Genomic DNA, 22,636 nt, shown 5'->3' with positions numbered 1-22,636 from the left:
GCTGTGATCTCTTTCTGCCTCCTCACTAGTGTTGTACTCTATGTTGGTCAGAAATCAGTTAAGCACCAACAGACCATGAGGCAAAGTTGATGGGATTCAGCTGATGGGCTGTTTCTCTGCCCCACTGTACATACAGGCTCCTGAGGAAAGCTGATCTCTGAGTACCCTGGATTTTTGTGTGATTCAAACCTTGTTGTGTTTGCCTGCTAAAGCTGCAGCACTTCTTTCCCTTTCCCACTCTCTTGAGTGGTGGCATCAACCCCGATTTGGCTGCTCAGGGTGACGAGGGAATATTCTGTTCACTAGAGACAATATTTCTTGGTAAAAAGTGTAGTGAATGTCCTGAATGTCTGTGATCCCTCTGAGTCTCACATGGACCTTGAATTCTTTCAACTTTAAAAGTAAAACTCCACAGTAGCAAGGCAGAGAATTTATGTGTTCTCAGTGTCCGTTCCTGTTGCTTAGGAACAGCTATCTGCAGTGACCCCGTGTTGTTGGTGAGAGGAGTAATGATGGATGAAACTGATGTTAAACAAGCAAGATCAATCTTGCCCCTAGGAACTGTTCTTCATGTTCTTTGATACTTGATGTACTTTGTAAGTAGCAAATACTCTGGAGTCTCCTGAGCTGCGTGAGGGAAAGATGAATGAGACAGCTGAAGGCAGAGCTGTTTGTGACTATCATCAAACCTCTGGTCTGATGCACTTCTCGGGGCAGTGTTCCCTGAGGAAAGATGTCTGCCTCAGTGATCCTTCACAAACAGGTGCCAGTGATGATGGAATCCCTGTCTGTGTGGTGTGCTTGTTTGTGATGTACAGGGCAGTGGAAGTGTTTGTTGATGGCAGCCTGCAGCCAGGGAGATGTAGCCGTGTTTGCCTCTTGGCACAGAAAGGACCAATATTGTAGAGGGTGAAAAACTGGAAGTGTCACAAAAGCTGTTGGAGGACCTGATCCTGAATGCTCTGACTTGGTTTGGCAAAGCACTTGAAAATGAGTGTGCAACTGTCCTGGATTGTTTTCTGCCTGACATAAACGGTATGTTCTGCTGGGGCTGGTATCAGAATGGGGTGTGCCCTAAGGAAGTTACAGAGCAAAGTGGGGGTTTAGTCCTTCCCCTTGGCTCTAAGACAGAGCCAGATCCTTGTCTTCCTGCCACTCCTCTTACATTTACTCTTACACTGAGGAATAATGGGAATTAGGACTTGAGCATCTTTTCTCACTGCAGGCAGTGGCCTCCATGGAATGATGTTGGTTTTTAGCCTTGTCTTTTGCCCTGGGGAGGAAAATCAAAGTGTTTATTGTGGTTCCTTCTTCCGTTTGAACTGCTGCCTCTTCCCTCAGCTACTCCCTCGTGGTTGCTGATAGAGGAGTTGCTTTTGCACACAGTCCTGCATTCACTGGATTTCTGTCTCTGGGTTGTTCTCCTCCCTGTCAACAGGGAAGGCATTGAACATTGTTTGTTCATATTGTTTTGACAATAGTATTTGAGTGGAATACTATTGGGGAAGTGTTTATTTTTGCATGGGTTTGTGCATTCAGGCAGCCCTTTTGGGAGATGCTGTGGAGAGCATGGGAAATGGCTCTGCTGCTGCTGTCCTTGGTCTCTGAGCTGCCTGGAGACCATGGCTGGAGGAATCACTTCCTTCCAACCTAAATAAAGTGTCTGAAGAGGTTTTATTGAGCTATAAGTTTGCTTTGTCACACTTGGACTTGCCAGCCCTGGGAACTGTTTGGGCAGGTCTTGTGCATATGTGTTGTGTGCAGGGTGTGCCTTTGACATGTTAAATATTCTGGGGTTGTCTTCTCTAGGCCTTAATGAACCAAAGTCCCCTTCAACAAGACCAGTGCTTTGGATGGCTAGTCCCTGGGTAGTGATAGCCAAAATTTCTCCCAAATAATTGTTTTAATGTATCTGAAGCAGTGTTTTCTATCTTTATTCCCCGTGTGCTCCATGATGTGAGAGCTGCCATTGCTGCATTGATTTAGGGATCTTTCAGTGTTGGTACTGGTGGCCGAGAAGGGCCAGAAAGTCATTTGCCAGCTGCTGATTTATGACCCCAGTGAACAGTCCTGAAAAGCACAGTAAGAGTTTCCTGGGCCTTATGCAGTTCCAGCTGACTGGGAGCTTCAGGTCGTTATTTGACCATGTGGAGTAATAAAACTGTGAAAACTAATTAACTTTTTTTGCCTACTGCAAAACAAGTAAGGCCATGCAAAAATACTCCACACTTGCAAGCAACAGTGACTGTATGTGTTTATAAGCCTGTGTTTAATGACCAATGTAGTGCAATGTGTGAAGGATGTTCCTTTTGCTGACTTCCAAAGCTGAACAGAGTATAACCAGCTTTACTGATCACTGAGGCTCCAAATACCAGCTTGGGATAATGTTCTCTTTCATCCTTATTAATTATGTAGCCGATGTGTGGGTGGAGGGTTGACACAAAGCTGCATTGGATGGTTTCTTGTAGCCTAAAGCAGCCTGAGTGACGCTGAGGCGCTGCAGTTCATTCAAGGAAAGATGCTCTCTGCAGTGCGAGTGCTGTAGTCTCTCTGAGGTCATTCTCTGCTCCTCAATGTGGGTGAATGAGCTCTTTCTCAGAGGGAACCACAAGGTGTTTGCTGTTAGCAGGAGAAGGGTCAGCGCTGCCCAGGACGTGTCTGGTGTGCTGGGGACGCTGTGTGTGTGCCAGCTGTGGTGCTGGTATCAGAGCAGAGACGTGTCCCAGTGCCCCGGGGTTGTGTTCTCCAGCGGCAGGGCACTCACCAGCGCTGTGCGGGTGATCCAGCCTCTGTCACCCGACACCGTTCGGAGGGGAGGAGAGACTGTTCTCTAATCAAATTACTGAGGCAACCCTCCTGCGGTCCCCTCACTCCCGCCTTACTCAGCAGCCCCTAATGCTGGAAGTTTAACTCTGTGTTCTTAAATGCAGAGCTGCTGATTCCTGTCGTCCTTTCCTAGGATCTATCACTTTAGCCAAGATATTTCTCGTGATTGCTGATGTGGGAGCAGGTATTTGGAGTTTGAAAGAGAAATCATCTTAAAAGCAGGAAAACTGTGATGTGACAAGATTTTTAAAAACTATTTATTCTCTTTCTAATGGATGTGCTCAAGTTGTCATGGTACTCAGTACCAGAGACCAGCCAGCACGGGTCTGTCCCAGCTTTAGTTTTCTCCACAAAGCTGAGTGTTATTGCAGAGCTATTATTAACCTAAAATAAACGTGCGTGCTACTCGCTGCTATAGAATTCTGTTTTTCACGCATCAAATCAAGTCTCTGTGGATTTTCACCTCCTTTCCAGATCTGGCAGACAGTGAAAAAGGGAGCTATTTTTAATCTGAAATGTTCTGTGTTTTGAGTCCAGAGTACAAAAATGTAGTTTTTCTCCTGACAAGTTTCAAGGATTATTGCTACAAAGAAAGGATAAAACTTCCTTCAGGAAGGGCAGAAGTTCTGATTTGGGGGTTAGAGATTTTAGTTCATTTGAGAAACTGAAAAAGAGTGGCAGTCACTGCCCTTATATTAAAGAATTTACCAAGAAGGAAGAACAATTTATCCTGGGAGACAAACAAAAGTCTTGTGTGGTAGAATGGTATCAAAAGACCCCGTTCCCTTCCAGCAGGGAAGATGACAGTCACTGGATTAGGAATCATATGCCTGAAACAGTATTTCTGGCAACCAGAGAGAGTGGCATCACTGTCACAATGATGCTTACAAACATTTCATCATCTTCTTGCTGTCAGAAGAGTTCTGTCATCCCACTGGAGTGCCTGCTCCATCTGTCCTCCTGAAAGACTGGCATGTACTGTCCAGGAGAGAAAATGAATTTCTGGTCCAAATGCAGTCCCTGCTCAGAAGAATTTGGTATAGAAAAAGCTTCCTCCTGTCCCCACTAGATGTGCCCTGTCTGATGGGCCAAAGGGAGGACACTCAGCTACATCCTTCCGTGCTGAGGGTCCTGCACCCAGGGGTGTGGGGATGGGATTGCAAGGTGTTCCCAGGGTGCAGGTGCTGGTCTCAGCAATGAGGGCTGAGGCCACTGGCTTCTTCTTGCTCTCCAGGGAGGAACTGGGAGAGAGGCAGAGCAGGTCTGACTGTACAGGGAGGCTTGGGCTGGGGAAAAGCAGAGTGCCCAGTTTTAGGAGGTAGCTTTAGGTCAGGACTTCAGGCCAGGCAGTAGGCAGGAGACCTTGGATGCAACAGGAGCAACATTCCCCTGTCAGTCCTGAACTGACTCTGAGGGAGCTGCTTCAGTACAAAGCCCAGCTCAGATTTTTATTTTGGCTCCCAGCGCTGAAGGGGCTGTTTGTGACAGTCCAGGTGGTCTCTGTGCTGGTGCTCCTTGAACTAGGGCAATTCTCACCTGCCCTGCTGCAGCCTTTTTACCCAGGATTACAGCTAATGAAACACAAGGTAAGGGGAGTTCCCTGCAGCTGTATGGGCAGAACCTTTCCTTGCTGAGGCAATTTCCACCCTGGTTTCCACCTTGCAGCACACAGCTGCGGGGGCTGTCTAAGGCAGCCCATCAGTCCCAGCGTCCTGAGCCCTGAGGGCTGAGGGGAACAGCCCAGGGCTGAGCCCTGCCAGGGCTGAGGGGAGCAGCCCAGGGCTGAGCCCTGAGGGCTGAGGGGAACAGCCCAGGGCTGAGCCCAGCAGCTGTCCCCGGGGCTGCCCTGACGCCTCAGCTGCCTGATGGAGCGTGGAAGGGAGGAGCAGCAGCTGTCTCTCAGGGCTGGCCGGGTCACTGCTGTTCCTGCAGGGCCATCCTCTTGCTGCTGTTGCTCACCAGATCTGTCACTAAACAGCAGCAGAGAGAGAGCCAGTAGCTCAGATCTGATTAACCTCTACAACTTTATCCTGTGTCTTAATTGGATTAGCTGCAGGGGGGTGGTTTTGCTCTTGTTCCTGACTTTTTCTTTAACAGGTGCTTATCGCTGTGACATCTGATGGAAGCAACAAGTTTGAGTAGCCAGACCTGTGACTAACCAAGCCGTGTTTGCCTCTTCCCCACTGCTCAGCTAACAGCTCCTGCCCTTCCTTTCTAAGGCACTGCTGTAGCTGAAGCCTGTGAGGTGGCTTTCAGTAAGCCCTGCAGTCAGATCTCCTGGGAGGTGTGGGCTTTGCCTAACAGCCTGAGCCCAGAGTCCCTGATTGCTGGTTCTGTCACTTTGGGGAAGGAGTTCTGCTCAGTAAATGTTCAAAGCAGTATTAACTTTCCGTGTTCAGTTTCTTTCATCTTTTGTCTGAGCTTTTTAGTTTCCTTCAGGGCCTGATTCTTCTGCACTTCAGGGTTTTTGCATGTATCACCACAGTGGCTGTGGGTTGTAGGGAATTGGCCTTATTCAGCACTGCAATAGCACTTCCTTTTCCAGGACTTCAAAGCTCATTCTCCACTATCAGTTCGTTTAGTTTCATAGGTGAAAAAATGGAATAAGGAGATCAGTAATCATATTCTGCTACAATGGGAAACTGTCTGCTACAGACCTAAAAAAGGAATTGAATCCATTTGATTGTGGGATTGCCTCTAATTCCTCAAGGTGTTGTCTATCTCTGTGGTGCCCAGTTGAAAAAAAAGCAGAACCAGTTTAGGGGAGTCTTTCCCCCGTGTCTATTCTTCTGCCTGCAGCACCCGGTTTTCTTTACAAGAGGTTTAAAATAGAAGGCTTTTTCCTTGCCATAACTGTGATTAGTGCTGGGTTGGGCACTGGAGAGGTGATGGGGAGGGTTCAGGCTGCTGAGGAGCTCTCTCTTACAGCAGTTTCTAGACAGCTCTGTGCAAAGAGTGAATTGTAGGTGTGATACCAGGCCACAGTTCTGTTCCAGGAGGAATAATAGATGTACCAGCAACAGTCTGGCTGTTACAAGATCAAAAGTGCTGTTACATTAAAGCTGGTAATACTTCCTGGCTTGGCAAAAGCCTGACAAAGCGTCCAGGGTTTTAATGTATATTCAGATAAACTCTCCTCCACAGTGAGGCTCAGGCCTTTCAATTTAGTCCATGTACAATGGCAAGGGTTTTAGTGACTTGGTGAGAAGGTAGCTCCAAGGAATTCCCTCTTTGTTCAGGGCTTGCGTGTGATTAATTTGTGAACACTGTGAGCAGCACAGTTATGGTCTCCCAGCAGAGGGTTCAGTGCTTCCTGGCACCTGGGCTGCCTTTCCTTTGCAGGTGTGTGGTTCTCAGGCACGGGCACTGCTGCTGCTCCTAAAGGACACAGGAGCACGGGGCTGAGTTACAATGGACATTGCCTTCCTTTTCCAGACTTCATGCATTCTGTGTTTTGTGTCCACTGGCCCGCTCGCAGCCTGGATCTGTAAATTGGTAGCTGCAGAGGAGGACTGATCTGTTAATAGGTGGAATTTGATGCTCATAAAATGAATGCATTTAATGTTGCATGGCAATGGTTTCCTTGAATTTTTAAGTCTCCTGAGGATCTCTGATTTGGAATTCTGTGGCTCTGGCTGTATTTGTTACAAAAAGCAATACAAATGGAGAGGCCCTGTGGTTTCTGAGGGCTGGCTGTCTATGAGTATCACTTCAGCTTCTTCTGTATCAAATATTATTCCAAGGAAGCTGTGAAAGTGGGAAGTGAAATGATATCTGAAAACAAAACACTGCAGTCAAAGTCATGGTGTCCATAGAAATAGCTGCCTTTGGAGATCTGCTCAGATATTATTTGTCCGGAAAAGCCAATCTTTAATAGATAATTTTTCATTATTTGGCTTTCACTGAGGGATTCAGAGGACTAAAAAGATTTAGTGAGTCATTAAAATAAGTACAGATCTGCCACTGTGGGGTTTTAAACACAAAATGAAATCCTGGCCTCTCAGAAGGGGCCTCACTTCCTTCCCATGCTACTTTCATTGCTGGTTTTAGAAGGGTAAGGACTTCCACTGATTTTAATTTTACAATGTTTCTTTTAGCACGCAGACATTGAAATACTCAATTTCTTTTGCTGAGGATTTCATTAAATGAAGCTCTGCAGCCCTTCCATGGCAGAGCATTTGTGTGATAAATTGCATTTTACAAACACATGAGGTGGTGATGATCCCTCAGATATTGCAGAGCCACACTGAAAACATTGGTGCTTCTTGTTTTTCCATTTAGCACCGTGAGACAAATACTTCATCTTTTCATCAATGCCACAAGCCTGGGCTGAAGGGACAGTAGCAAACATGCAGGGAGAACATTGTGATATACACCATAAAGTTGTGCCAAGGTGAAAGAATATCCAGGCTCAAATGATCCCTTCCCCTGAGGCTTTTATGATTTATTTCAATATTTTCTAAGGTGAAGTGCTGGATCCAAGCCTTGCCACCAGCCAGTATCTTTCATGTCAGGCAAAAAGTCTTTTACTTGTGTCTTCCTGAGCCATCACCCCTCCAGGCAGTGGCGATTTCAGCACAGCAGAGTTTGGCTGTGGGAAGTCTGTCACTGCTGTCATAATGTGCTGCTCTGTGCTACTGCATCCCCCTCTGCCTGCTCTGTCCTCGAGGGATGTGTGGCAGGGTTACCCTGAACAGTGTCTCAGTTTTGCAGCCTGAGGGAGTGGTAGTGGCTTGCTGTGTTTCTGAGAAGGCCACTGAAGGAGGCACATTTGCTGTGTGGGCAGCAGGAACACAACCAGGGTAGAAGCACCAGTGTGGAGTGGCTGAGGCTGTGGGTGGCACCTCCACGACATTTCTATCTCACATTGTGACATTTGAGAAAACCTCCCCCAGGGGCCAGCAGGGCTGCCTGGCTGTGATGTCTTGGCTCTGAAGCTGGCAGAGTTGTGATTGCAGGGATCTGCAGCCTGCTCTGGGTTACTGTAAACACACCTCTCAGCTTGTGAGAAACCTGCTGTTTCCTTGAGGGACATCAGAAAGTATGTCCTTTCCTTGAAGGACATCAGAAAGCAGACCTCAACTGCTTTTTCTCTTTGGCTTGGTCTCCCAAATGAGACTCTCATGAGTGTTTTCTCAAGTCCAGGAGTCTGTGGTGGCTGGAGGTATGTGGCAGCTTTGGGACCAGTCACTCCCTGGGGCTGCAGAAGGCAGCACTGCACTGTGGTCACTGTACCCCAGCTCTGGGCCACTGAGCCCTGGTTTCACAGAGCTCACAGCCCTGCACACAGCCCACTGGAGCATAGCTGAGGACCCTGCTAAGCTCACTGGATCCAGGCTCTGAGAGATTACATTTCATGTTGTTTTATCAGGTTTGCCTTTCTGTGGAGTCTGTATTTCTTCCTGTGTCTGCACAGGGAGTATGGGAGTATCCCGTGGCATTGCAGAGGGTTGGGAGTTTCCCCTGACCTGGCTGGTCTCCTGCTGCCCCGGGAAGCCCTTGGAAACCCTCGTTGCTCTTTCCCAAAGGTGGTCTGTGTCCTGCAGTAACCAAAGGGTATCTGTTTCCTCCAGGGCTGGAGGCACAATTGCTGCTGGCTGTCAGTAGCACAGGTGATGACTCTCTTTTTCCATGTTCAGGACAGACTGGCAGAAAATTGCTGTGCTTTGAAGCCATCACACCAGGGAGGGTTTCCATGTGGGTTGAAGCTTTCTACAGCTGTTGCAAAAAAGTCTTCTCCCAGTCTAGAGGGAAACCTTTGTATCTAATTCATCTCACACTCTAAATCTTAAAGGTAGCCAAGTGAAACCAGCAGAGTTTGCACCAAAGGGCCCAGTTTTGTTGGCTCCTTTAAAGGGGTGTCAAGAGATGTTCACAGCGTTTAGAAGCATTGTTGGATTGATTTATTTATTTGTTTTGTATGAAAATCTCACTGGCTGGTATTCCCATGTCCCTTTTAAGCCGTTTGAGATGACACTTTCTTTGTTTCTTTCATTAAAACTATTTTTATCCCAGTGGAAGGGACTGTGCCAGTAGAAAGGAAAACGCTGCCCGGTGATTTCCTTGCCCATGCTGTCTGTCTGTCACCCCCAGCTCCTTTCAGCTCCCCCAGCTGTCCCCCTCCCCTCCCCAGCCTGCCTTGAAGGGCTGGGAAAGCCAGCGCTGCCTCATTGTGTTGTCTGTCTGATTGTTGTGGGGTTGTGTTTGTGTGGGGAAGGTCAGCAGACACAAAGACCACCAGGCAGCGCTGGCTCTTCAGTCCCTTTCCATTCAGGCCTTTGGCAATGGCTGGGAAGAGTCTTGTTTGCATGACAGGATTTCAGGGGGCCGCTGCTTTTTGTTTAGGTTTCTTCCACTGCTGCCGCAATGGGCCCTGCAGGGCTACAACAAAAGCAGAGCTTATATTATGAGATTCATGGGCTGAAGCAAAGCTGTCAGTGCAGGAGTGACCCAGCCTGACCAGCTACTGTGCTCTTGCAGCCTGGACACTGTCAGCACTTGCTCTGGCTGGGCTGTTTGTGCCACGTTCAATTGTGGTGGCTCTGACTCTTGTGGGCTGAGATCCCTATGGGATGAATGCTCTGGAAGTGTTCTGTCTGTGGAATGAGGTAGGAATACAGGGGGACACTGTGGCTCCACAGACCTGCCACAGTGGGTATGCTTCCCTGAATATTTCTGAGACTTCCAGTGACTTTTATTTGCATCATCTGCCTCTTTCCTTGCTGTCAGGTCAACATTTTTGAGAGCATTCTTGTGTTTTACTTCCTCATCACCCATGTGAGAAGCTGAGCCTCTGTCCCTGGGTGCAGGTGTCTCCTCACCCCATCCCTAGAAAGCAGCTCAGTCTGTATTTACCACTGGTGTGCACAAAGGCCAACATTGTCAGGGACTCATTGTAACTGTCCCAATTACCCTGATTTCATTTGCATAAGAAGATTGACCAGCCTGTGGCAGTGGCACTGCCTGGCCTGATACGGGGCATTGTCCTGTGGGAAGCAGGAAGGGGCTGGTGCAGCCAGGCTGATGTGGGGTGGGAGAGGGGGCTGGTGTGTGGTGCTGTGCCACAGCAGCCCTTCCTGGAAGGAGGAGAAGTTGTCAGCTCTCAGGCACTGGAAGGCCCTGATCAGGCCTGGTTCAGATGGAAGAGCTGCCAGCTTCCCGAAGATGCTGATTGCAGGTGCCCCGTGCATGCCTGGCCATCTGCCTGTCCCATACAGGTAAATCCTTCCCCTGCACAGGGGGTGTGTGTGTATTTATCTACCTTTTGTCCGTAGATGTTGACCCTGCTCGAAGGCTTCTGGGCGAGGCAGTGACCTGCTGTGTGTGTCACCTCCCCCAGGCACACGGAACCTCTCCTCCCTGTGTTTGGGGGTTTTGCAGACAGGTGGCTGCTGCTGCAGACAGGCACTAGAGCCAGAGGAGAGCAGCTGGGATGGAGCAGAACTCAGGAAGCAGGCTGAACTGGTACGATCTCTCCACCCAAAGCCAGAGTTAGTGCTGGTAGGAGTTGCTTGCACTGCAGCAGCTGCACAGCTCTCGCTCCTCTCACCAGACTGAAAATGATTCATATTTTCTCTCCCTGCCCCCCAATGCCACATGTCTTGTGATCTCCCTGTGTCCAGGCCAAAACTCTCTTCTACTTGCAGTAATGGTTCTTGTGGGGCTCAGCTGCCCTGTGAAGCTGCAATGTTGAGGCTGGTGAGCTTTGGCAGGAGCCTTTGTGTCCCCCTGCCCCTGCTGACTGTGTGCCTGCACAGACGTGTCTTCATCTCCCTGCTGCTTTCAGGAGAGGCTCTACTCTTGGACATCTTCCCTTGTTGCTTGTGGATATCACCAAGCTTAGCATGCTTCATGGAGGTGCTTTGACCTTTACTCCATTTTACCCCATCCTTCAAAATCCCCCCTCTAGTATTTGGCACTTTTAAATTTTTATTAGTTAGTTATTAGGTGGAACACAGGAGTGTGTCATGGAGGTGCCTGAAGCACGGGCAGCTCATCTCAGCTTCAGTAGTATTTTAAGCCTCTTGCATCCCTGGGTGAGCTACTTTGTCTCTGCAAATTACTTTGGTAATTTGGTAATTACTTGGGTGAATTGCTTTGCCTGTTTCCCAGTTCAAAAGTGGAACTCTTTATGAAGTGATTATCATTTCAAAATGTACTATGTCCTGGAGACCTGATTGCTAACAGCCAGATCCCAAGGCTCTGTCCTTATATTTTTGGACCCCTCTGAGAGGGAATGATGATCCAGCCCAGATTTCTCAGGAATTTCTTTGTTCTTTCTTTGGCAGGACATGGAGCAGGGAAAGAAATCCTTATGTGTTTTCTCAGATGAGATGCTGCTTGTGCACTGACTCCAGGACACTCACATTTTTGCCTGGAATTACCCACACTGGTATTGTTGTGTTTGCTTGGTGCAAGGAACATCAAAAAAGAAAGGGGCAGAACAGAGTCTCAGGCTGGGGCACAGATGGCCCCTCATGGTTCCTCTAGCAACCCTTTAAAAGCCAGGTTGTATGTTTGACTCCCTGGAGTGTTGAAAAGGCAAAGTAGGGTCAAGTCTTACATTTAAATTTGGGTTCTTTCCGTTGTGTTTGTTTTTGCAGGGAGTGTCCTACCTTCTGCTCCATTTCTCTGACCTCTCATTTGAGCTTTTGTGTTAGTGGAGTCTATTTATGAGCGAGGAAAACACGTGCTCCAGACACTGAATTACCTTTGAAATGCTGATTCCTAACAAATATGAAGTGAAATACTGTGAATTAAGGCCATACACTATCCCTTTTCAGCTGAGTCACTGTCTTCTGCTTTGCATGGGGAAAACAGCTTTGGCACGTGTTCACACAGGAGGGACTGACAGACCCAGGAGGAAAACACACACTGAGCACCCAAAAAGGAGGGGAGGGCATCCAGTTTTCAGCTCTGCCAGTGAGGTTCAAGTAGTAAAATGTACCCTTTTAAAATCCTTTGCTTTCCCCAGATGTGCAAAGGGAGGAGGTGGATGAATAATAATACAGAGAGCATTTTTTTTTTGCTTGAAATTCAGCAAAAGGCTGGGGAAAACACTGCTTTTTTCTTTTCGAGCAAAATATTTAATTTTACTTGAGCTGAACCATCTGGGCACTCTGAATAGGAATGTAAATGACAGTTTTTAAGGAAACATTTTGAAAATGGCAATGTCCAGTGCTTTGGCCTTTTAGAATCTGAAGGAACTTCTGAACAATCAGTATTCAAATCTGGGGCAAATTCTCAGGAAAGTCTTGGCATGACTGAAATCTCAGGAAATCTCTTTGCTTGGAAAAGTTTTGTCTTGAAAAAGATTATCCTTGCTTTGTAAGTTGGAGAAAATCCCTGCCAGTACCATTGCTGATAAACAATATCATGCATATCAACTGCATCTTGTCCCACCCTGGAGCAGTGTGACACTTGCATCTCTTGGGCTGCTGCTTGTAATTATCCTGGTGCTTTATCCTATCGGCCCTTTCCATGTCACTGGTTCAGCTTTGCTCCAGCTGCCTTCGATGGGGGCAGCCTGACCTTTGGTGGCTGCTGTTTGATTTGTCTGGGTTCATGGGAATGTTGGCTGGAGCAAAGGAGGTGCCTGATGCTGGAGGATTATCCAGGGACAGACCGTGGCAGCACTGTCTGCTCCAGGCAGCTTCCCTGCTCCTGGATTACAGTTCATGCTCTGTTACTTGTCTGTCCATGTGGGAATCTGTTCTGTCTGCACTACTTCACTTTGTGCTGCTCAGCTCTCTCCCTGCCTCATTTCTCCTCCCTCTTTCCCCTTCCATTCAAGAGGCATCTTTCAGTCTTCACCATTCAGGGTCTGTCTTTGCTCTCTGCCCTGTGTAAAAGCTCCCTGCCCTCCCTACCATTCATCACCTCTTGCTCATTCCCCTCCCTGCTTTCCCTTCTCCATTCATCTGGGTTTCCCCTCAGCCGGTCTGGGCTGCCCCTTCCTCCTGCCCCTCCGCAGTCCTTTTGTGGCTTTGCACTCCTTCTCCCTGGCCATGCAAAGCCCAGCAGTGTGCTCTGGGAGGATGCTCTTCGAGAAGCTGGCCCCAGCTGGTGTGCACATTAATCCTCACTGGAAGCCTGGTGGGATGTTTGGAGTGGATTTGCCTCTCTGGTTACCCTGCAGGTGAGATTCCTTTCCCCCCACTTCCTGGAGGTGCAGCATGATGCATGAACAGGAGGAGTATTACAATTTCCTAACCTGTTCAGTCTGGTCTTTCTGTCTCTCCCTCCTGGCCTGTTTCCCCTTTGTTTGCAGCAGTTGCAGCTCTCAGGTGACTCTTTGGGAGGTTGTTTGGATTTCCTCATTCTGGAGAAACATAACATGAATTCTCTTAGTTATGCTGGCTCTGTAATTATGGTTGTTGCCTGTGTCTTTTCTGCTTCCTTCTTTTAAATCATCTATTGGAGGCTGTATCAGTTCTGTCCAACCATCTCGGGACTCCAATATGTGTTTGAAGTGTTCCCCAGCAAACAGAGCTTGTGAATTGTATTATCCAGGGCTTGTTGTTTCTGAGTCTCAGTGCAGCCACGACCCTGTGCTTGTGGTGCAGACACAGGAAATATGGAGCACAGCCTCTGCCAAAGATTTTCCATCTTGCTGAACACCTGGTCCCCTGCAGCTCCCACAGTGCCAGCAGTGTGCAGACAGCAGCCCAAGGTGCTGAAGGAGCAGGTCTCTGCTGCAGTGTGGCAGGAGAACAAAGTGGGAGGTCTGCTGGCCTGTGGTGCCCATGGGGGGCTTCAGCTTTGAATGGTTCAACTGCACTCAAGCTGCTCTGGTCAGATAAAAGGACACTGTTAGAGCTTGGGGAGAGTGGATAGGCCTGGAGGAATGCTCTGAAAGGTTGTGTGTACCCTGTGCCTGTGGCAAATCTGACCAGCTCAGTGATGAGGAATGAGGTGGAGAGGACAGAACCAGGGGCTCTGAGTGTGTGCAGGCTCCACTGACAGGGTGAGCTCTCTGGTGTGTGGGAGACTGTGGAAGGACCATCCACTGCTGTCTCCTGAGGCTAAAAGGAGCCCCTGATTCAGGCTGGCAGGGCCAGGCTCTGGGAGCACTTGTCAGGTCTCTGAAAGACCCGTTCCCCTGATAACCATCTCAAAGGGGGATTTCAGACACTGCTGTGGTTTGTTGTCAGGCCAGTGAGTGTGTAAGAGATTCCTCAGTCGTTGTGCTTGTGCCCCACAGAGGCATTGCACCTGGCAGGGCACATCCAGCCCCAGCCCTGCATCTTGACACCTGCAAACAGAAGTCTGCTGCAGCAAGGCTTGGTCTGGGAACCCTGCAGGGACAGCACTGCTTCCTATAAAGTTAGTGGCATTCCTGTCGTGGAGTTTATTGAGTCATGATTTGCTTTAAAACGACAGACACATTTTCTTTCTGATTGAAAACTTGGGGCAGAGAGAACTCTGGAAACACTGTCCCTTGTATCCAGTAAGAGCATAGAGGAATCCAAAATGCAGCTTAATTTTTCTGATTTGTGGTTTTGCAACTTTGGCACTTGGACAAATCTCTTCTACCCTTAAACCAGAGCATATCTGACATAGGAGACACTGGTAAAGTGCAAACACTGCAGAAATCACTATTGCAGTTCAATGCAGGGAACCTGCAGTCTGAGTGTCATCCAGGAATGATTTGGATAGATCACCTCAGAAACAATGCAAACCACCAGAGCTTCCAGCAGTCTGGCTCCTTCCTGCAGCTGTAGCTCCTGTGATCACCCTGGAAAGATGCAAAGCAGGATTTCTTGCTCTCAGATGTTTAAATGGCAGAAGTTAGAGAATAATTAATGCTCCCAGCTCCAGGCAGCATTTACAAGCAGCCTTTCTGCAGTACCTTTAGATGGTTTTGTCGTGGCAGTGTAATGCCAGTGCCTACAAGGCACTGCAGGGAATCATGTGATACCTCTGTCTCCTCTTCACAAGGCTGACCTAAACTTCTGCTCCAGTTTAGCTTGGGAAACAGAGCTTCTTTAGTGGCTTCTAGTCCCCATGACTGAGCAAAGGCAGCTGTCGGACCAGTATGAATTAAATACCTTTCCCAGTCTGCTTGGCAGGAGTTCTGCTCCATGGTCTTTGCTCTAACCAGAAGTGTGGTTTGAATTCCAGTACAGGTGGGTAATTTTGGCTCACGTGTGCTATGGCACTGGTAGCTGCAGCTTTAAATGCATCTGTTTAGCTTGAGCTTCTCTGAACCCCAACAGCTTGCTGTCAGGTCAGAAGAGAACTCTTGGGATTATGTAGTCTCTCCTAATGTAGGCAAGAAAGTTTTCTGGGTGATCTTCTGCTTGACCTCAACCATACCTCATCTCCTCGGAGAGCCTGTAATTCAATTGTAAAACTTCTGTTGAAGTTAGTGAGAGGATTCACGTGTTAATAGTAAAAATAATCAATTTACTCTAATCTAAGGCTGTCCAGTTTGACTTCTAGCCCCTGGATGTGATGATCTTTGCCTTGGTGGAGACTCCCCTACTGCCAAATTTCTGTTCCCCTGGACAGCGATCAAGTCATTGCTTCACCTTCCCTTTCATAAGGTAATGAACGGAGCCTGTCAGAGCAGGCAGTCACACTGTGCCAGTCAGTGTCACCTCGTTTACAAACCTGCAGGTCACGGCTCCTTTCCTGCAGGCAGTGTTACCCTGAGAGCCCTCACTATAACAAGCAAAGGGCTCTTTCCCGTGTCAGGAGTGGCTGCTGCTGGAGATGGCATTCCCCACCCTGCACACTGGCTGCCACTCTCGGCTCCTGTCCAGACGGCTTCCTCTTTATTTTGAGATGTAATAGATATTGTTTGCAACTACCCAGATTTACTGAAATCTTGCTGACAGACCTTGCTGACACTTAGTAAATTCCTGCTCTGACTAATCTGTGAGCATGATACAGACTTTCCTTAGTTTGCTCCGAAGTCACTAATGAGAATTCTGTGGGAGGAAGAATGAGTTCTCATGGGACCTTATTAGTGGCATTGCCACGTGATGGTGGCTCTCTGGCTTAGATTTATTTTTGAGACCTGTCAAATAGCCAGACTTCAGCATGTTGAATGTGTGACAGCCTGAGTTTGTGTCACAGTAAATCCTCAGGTTTGTCTGGTGATGTCAGATGCCCTGCAGAAATCAGAAACCAGCGACCTTGGCTTATGATCTGCACCCAGCTTGTGTTCTCATCCAGATGATATCAACTGGCCATAATCTGTTTATGTGACCTGTTCTGACTGATATTAGACTAGTCCTCCTTCAAGTGTGCACTACCCAATATCGGTCATTTGTTCCTTTGCTGTGGGTTGCTGTTAGACCAACAAGATCTGCTGTATCCCACAATAACAAATCCCAGTTCAGGGAGCGGGGTGCATGCCTGTCTCTGTGATTGCACAGGAGTTTTGGAGCCAGGGCTGGAAGGACTGTGCTGCTGATTCAAACTGGAAGAAAGGGAGCAAGCAGATCTTGATGTTCTTCCAGTGTTCCCAGACTTGCAGAAAAACTTGCAGTTTGTGTAATGACTTTTTAAAACCTTTTGGATGAAAGTTACCTTGACCTGCTGATTCAAAACTAACTTCAGCAGCTGCTCTGTACTGTTCTCCAGAGTTACTGCTGGGACAGAAAGTGCATCATCATCATCATGTGATAGAGATAATTCATGGGGCTTTTGGCCACAGAACAGAACAGAAATATTTCAGCTTCACTGACTCTTTCACACTGATACCACCAATGCAATTTTTCCCAGATAATATCAGACCAAAAACCTGTTTTGAGTGAGAAGATTCATCTGCCTCATCTGTACTAGCATAAATGCAGCTGTGACAGGAGACATTCTCCACAGCAGTCAATTTTACAGAAATCTTACGGATGATTAGTTGATCCAGGGGTAAGCAGGGATCTGACTGCAGGAACTTGGCCTGAAATGCAGCCCCCACTGAACAGCTCTTCTCAGTGTTGAGTGTTAGTCTCTGCTTTGCTTTTTATCATTATTTCCTTTGTAGCAGTAGTGATTAGAGCCTGCCTGTCTCCCAGATTGACTGTCTTCTGGTGAGTCATGTAATCCAAATCAACGCAGCATCTCACCCAGAGTGTGTTGCATTTTGGATCTGAATGAAGTAACTTACACATTATGACCCCTCATGATGCAGAAGCTCTGAGAGATGTAATTAATATTGATAGAGAATTTAGAGATTTTTCAGTCAGACATGTCTAAAGCCACATAAACAATAATTATGTGGTGGTGAATGAGAATATCACGTGTCTTATGATACTATGGATATTGCTGTTTTCAGCTTTTGATATTTAATGCCTTACACGATCCAGATGAAAAGTGGGGTTTATTTTATCTAGACTGCAGAACTCATTGCTTCAGGAGAGTGTGGAGGCCTAAAAACTAGAGGAATTCAAAAGGGAGAGCAAGAGATTGGGCCTTCATACATTAAGAATGCTGGGGCCAGTGCTAACAAGCAATTCTGCAAAGTTATTAACCGCTTGCCTCAGAATTTAAGAAAATGTTTTCAGGTGAGTTTAGTGACACCAATCACTAGGTGGTCTCTCGTTGCGTTCATCTTGTCCACAGTCTCAGGACTGAGAGATGGCACAGAGCTTGGGCTGGTGCTGTTGGACACAGGACTCACAGGCCGGGTCCCAGCCTGCCCAGCCTGTTACTGCAGTGAGACAACTGCCCACGGAGCACTGTGCAACATGCCCAATGCTGGATCAAGATTAAAAATAATATTTTCACCTAAAAAAACCTGTGACTTTTTAGAGTGCCTCAGCTTCTTTCCATTAGTCTTAATGCACTGCCATAAATAATAAAACAGGAAGAAGCAAAGCCGGAGAAGGCTCAGTCTATAAACATGTCTCTTTGCATTAAGCCTCGTGGCGTAATGGAGGGCATCTCCTGCCACCCATGCTGTCTCGTTAATCATGTCATTATCTCCCTCACTTTCAGTGCTGCCTCTCCTTCCCTGGCCGTGCTCTTGGTAATGGAGCTTCTGTTTACCCTGGTGCTTTCTGGGGAGGAGCTCTGGTTTCAAAGCCAGCACAGTGGTGTATTTTGAATAATTTAGTTCTGGGTCGCTTGAACACTGTCTGTAATTCCCCAGCTGAGACCAGAGGCTGGTTTCTGGAAGTGTTCTGCCAGGTGGCTGATTGGAGAGAGGCAGTGGGGTCACTCAGGGTGCTGGGGTGTTGAGCTGCCCGAGGACTGAAAGCTCACTCTGTGAGCTCCTCTCACCTCTGGTCCTCCCTTAATGTCCTAGCAAGGACTTGCAGCAAGAAACCCACAGGCAGAGAATGGATAAGGAAGAGTTGTATTGAAAATGGGCATGGGGACTGAAACATGAATTTGGGTACCTGGCTGAGTGTGATAGGCTTCCCCTGCAAGCTGTGGGTCAGAAATTACTGCAGTCTCCAAGTGCAGGATTTGCTTGGCCTGTGGCAGTTATGACCAGGGGTGGGACCTTTGTAGAGTCAAGTTCAGTGTGGTGTCCAGCTGGCTTTGGAAAGTTTGATAGGTTTCTGCGCCTGGAACCTCCCCAGAGGGACATCTCTGCTCACAGTGTCCCTGTGTTGCTTGGCCTGGTGGCCTGGCAAGTGCCCTTTGCCTTTCAGCCATCATCCAGCCCCATTCTGGGTTCTGCACAGCCCTCACTGTGCTGCATCACACAAACACAGGTGTGGTGCTTTGTACCCTGTACCTGTGGAGGTCACAACACCACATGAGTCTCTGGGCTCACTCCAGCAGTCTTGGCAATACCAAGAATCAAATCTGGCTCCTCTTTCCTGTCTGCCTCAGAACTGAGTTGTGGCACACTCCTGAATCTTGTGATTCTCTCATTCTTGTTGAATCTGTGCTTCCACTGTGTTTAGATGGAGTGCTTCTGCAGAAGGGAACAACAGATGGTAGTAATGTAGGTCCCTTCCTTGTCTTTATGCCTAAGACAGTAGGAGAAATAAATGAGAACAGAAATGCCTCTATAGATTGGCCAAGTAGCTCATGAACATGGTCTTTCAGGCTATTCTGTTCTTCAGGGAAAGGGAATCTTATCCCAGCCCCTCCATCTCCACTGTGCCATGTGCTGCATGCAGAGACACTTGCCCAAACCCAGGTAATGCCTTGTGGCCCAGGGGAGTGCTGAGCCGGGCAGCTCCGTGCTCTCCCTGCAGCTTTCCCGGGGAGCAGCTGTGTCTGGGAGCACTCAGGGAATATCCTCTGTGCCTAAAAGCAATCTGGCTTTTGAGAGCTGGGTGATGTTTGCAGCCCTGGGGTTCACCTCAGGTCAAAGCAATCTAACATGCCCTAAAAGGGCTGCTGGACAGCCCTTAATCACTGTATATTGTCTGGGCAGTGGTGAGTAGATTCATTATTTACAGAGGAGGCAGTGTGCGTCACTGGAGGCAGCAGTGATGTTTCCCCACTGTGTTCAGGCAGCTCAGATGGGATGACTTTAAACGGTGGGAAGCTGGATTTCAGGGTGGAGGGATATGCATTTACCTCTGGCCTTCCTCTCTGCTGCATCAGGGTTTCTCACATGCACTTCTTACCTTTGGAAGAGAGAGCAGGATGGTTAAACATTCCTAGACTGCAGAGAATATGCCACCTAACATCTGAGTTCCGTCCAGCAAAGCTCAGAGGGGTTTCTGAGAGCCTTAGAGAGGAAAAGATAGAGATGCAATTGAGTGTCCCTTTCCAGTGGAAAAGGGCCTACATGCAAACAAGAGACAGGCCGACTGTTGAGAGCTCCTTTCTGGTGGGAAATGCATCAGGAGTTGTCATTTCTATATAATAGGGAGGAGGAGCTAAAGATCAGGTCAATTTCTTTGCAGAATGTTGTAGTCTGGAGCGGAGCTTGGGTCAGTGCCAGGAGGCCTGACATTGCCAGGCCAGTCTTTCCCAAGAGTGAAGACACTACTGGACCTTAGAATGATTCAGATTTTAAGGAACTGGTCCAACTCAAGGCAAATTTTCAAATTAGATGAAGTTGCTTGGAGCCTCGCCCACTGGAAAGACAACTGTGGTTTTGGTGATGTCGAGACAAAGCCCTTCAGTGAGGAAACCCTGGGTGGTAGCAAACTGTGTTCCTGCAGTGCTGAAGGCAGCCGAGGATCCTGGTGGTGTGCCCAGTTGAGCTGTTGGCTCTGCAGCTGCCCCGTGCCCTGGGGGCTGTTTGCCGTGGGCACAGGAGCAGCTGGCTGCGCTCTGTGACATGTCTGAGCTTTCCCAAGATACTCATTGTCTATCTGCAGCAGTACCAGCCTCCACCCTACTTGCTCACTCAACCGTGGCTGACGTGTCTTTAATTAAAGAAGAGGAACAATTTGAGATTTCATTTTCTTTCCTCAACAGAATTTCCTATTTTCATCACAGTTTGTGAGGCCCCCTCGCTTTACTTTTGGCTTGTAGTTTTGCCGTGGGACCTTTAGTTTGTGGTGTGTCTCCTCTAACATAAGGAAAAAACAGGAGAAAGCCAGCTTGTTTTGGGCCAGGGAATTAAGATCCTGGGTCAGACGGCTGCTATGGTCATTAACATATTTACATTTTTGCTTAAGAGCCTGGTGGAGGATCAAGGGAGTTACGGGTGATTGTCATTGAAATGCGGAGGAAACCTTGCATGAAATTGCCGTTAGCGTTCTATTGTCTGGGGGAAAAGGGGGGCAGCGGCTTCCTCATCCCTGAGCACTTGTCAGCCGGCCCCGCGGGCAGACAGAGGGAGCTGTGCCGGGGAAAGGCACCGGGGTGCCCGGGGAAAGGCACCGGGGTGCCCGGGGAAAGGTACCGGGGTGCCCGGGGAAAGGTACCGGGGTGCCCGGGGAAAGGCACCGGGGTGCCCGGGGAAGGCACCGGGGTGCCCAGGGCAGGGCAGGTACCGGGGTGCCTGGGGCAGGTACCGTGGTGCCCATGCCCAGGGCAGGTACCGGGGTGCCCGAGGAAGGCGCCGTGGTGCCGTGCCGAGGGCCCTTTGCTCCCGAGCTGCTGGACCCGGGCTCAGCACAGCCCTCTGCTGCCCGCGGGCGCTGCCTGTGCTCGGGCAGAGCCGGGTGCTCGGCTGGGCCCCTGGAACACCTGGCCCCGAGGACATCCTCATGGATAAATGCATGAAGCGGCTAGCTAAGGTCAGTTGCCTCGTTTATAATTGATGGAGCTGGGAGGGCTGGCACATGTTTTTGCAGTGTCACCTGGAGTGCTGTGTGTGCTTTTGGGCGTCACGGTATGAAAGAGACGTGCAGGTGTTAGAGAGTGTCCTCCTGAGGAGGCCACAGGATGATGCAGGGTCCTGAGGGAAGCTGTGTGAGCAATGGCTGAGGTCATTGGTTGGCTCAGCCTGGAGAAGAGGAGGCTGAGGAGACACCTGCCTCACTGTGGTCTTCAGCATGCTCATGAGGGCAGTGAAGGGGCAGGTTCTGGTCTCTTTGCTCCTATGCCCAGTGACAGGACTCAAGGAAGCAGCTAGAGCTCAGTCAGGGAGAGGTTTAGGTTGGATACCTAAGGGTGGTTGTGCCCTGACACAGGCTCCCCAGGGCTGTGGTCACAGCACCGAGCCTGCCCGAGTTCAGGAAGTGTTTGGACAATGCTCCAGGGCACATGGTGGGATTCTTGGGCTGTCCTGCACAGGGCCAGGAGCTGCATGGAGCATGGAGGACTCGATGATCCTGATGGGTCCATTGGAACTCAGCACATTCTGTGAGTCTGTGATTTGCCATGTGTAGGGACACAGGATATGCAGGACCTGCTCAACCCCTTGAATCTGTGTCTAGCTGTGATACCAGAACAGAGTTTGAAGTATTGGTGTGGATTTGGAGTGGTGACAGATGAGATTTTTATATGCTTTTTACAGACAAATTTCACACTATTAAGAATTTGTTTAAACATAAATGAGAGGACTTTCTTACAGCTGGGGTTGACGCTAGAGCATTCTGCTCCAAGTTATGGAACCTGTGCTCTGGCCCTGCTCTGAGGTATTTGAGTTTAGATGTCTGTTGTTCATTGCTCATCTCCTACTCTCACATTGTTTAGATCCACTGTTTTGCTTCAAACTTATTTCTAATTATTATCATTAACACGGTGCCAAAAGATAATTATATGTAATAACGTGGAAGAAGAGAAGAGACTCAATAGCCAAATTACACCACAGAAAACAGCAGCTACCTTCTACCACTGCTTTGATTTTTGTGGAGCAAGCAGCAAGACTTCAGTGAGCTGAAGGAGGAATGCTGGTGCCTGTTGGTGTAAGAAGCAGATTTCCTTGTAGCCATCACCCTGCCACAGCTTCAGCTGTCCCTTTGGAAGCCTGCAGTCAGTAACAGCAGCATCCTGAGTGACAGGACATATCAGCTCCAGCACTAGAGTCTCTGAAGTCATTAGCGTGTCCTTGTGGTTTGAAGCTCGGAAGCCGTTGTGTAATTTCTGTTCTTGGTTACAAAATGCTTCTTTTTGGAAGGCTTTAAAGCGGAACAAAGTCTGGGAAAAGTGGTTTGTGATCTCAGCACTTCTTTTGTCCTCTGTGTGCTGTAGCTGTGTATCTCATCTGCCCTTTGAAGGCTGTTTCCTGGGGCTGCAGCCCTTGGTCTTCCCTACGAAGTCACTGAGCACACGGCATGGGGAGACCCTCACCCTTGGGGTGCTGACCTTGGCCCTCAAAGTAGAAGGGTACTGAAGCCTTCAAGGAGCAAATGGTTTTGTCCTAGACAAGCTGGGTTCTGACATTTTAAGAATCAAGATACAGTTGAAGTAGTGCAGTCAAGTAAGATGTTGGTTAGGTCCAATGTTTTTGGGAAACAGGCATGAACAGAGCAGTCTGTGTGGGGCTGCTGGTCTT

General features: G+C 48.5%; 1 protein-coding gene across 3 annotated transcripts in view; it reads left to right on the top strand.

Moving 5' to 3' along the window:
* RHBDL3 (rhomboid like 3) overlaps positions 1-22,636 on the top strand; it is a 54,079-nt gene that overhangs the window by 10,489 nt on the left and 20,954 nt on the right. The window contains exon 3 of one of the 3 annotated variants that reach the window (XM_066332420.1): positions 10,207-10,290. The exons of the other annotated variants lie outside the window; for them this stretch is intronic. Coding sequence (XP_066188517.1) covers positions 10,207-10,290 — 84 coding nt within the window. The remainder of the gene's footprint in view (positions 1-10,206; positions 10,291-22,636) is intronic. 3 annotated transcript variants of the gene reach the window in all.

The sequence above is a fragment of the Sylvia atricapilla genome, chromosome 18 (assembly GCF_009819655.1).
Source record: "Sylvia atricapilla isolate bSylAtr1 chromosome 18, bSylAtr1.pri, whole genome shotgun sequence".
NCBI classification, from domain to species: Eukaryota; Metazoa; Chordata; class Aves; order Passeriformes; family Sylviidae; genus Sylvia; species Sylvia atricapilla.
Note: the sequence above shows the minus strand (reverse complement) of the source record. Positions and strands in the feature narration are given on the sequence as shown.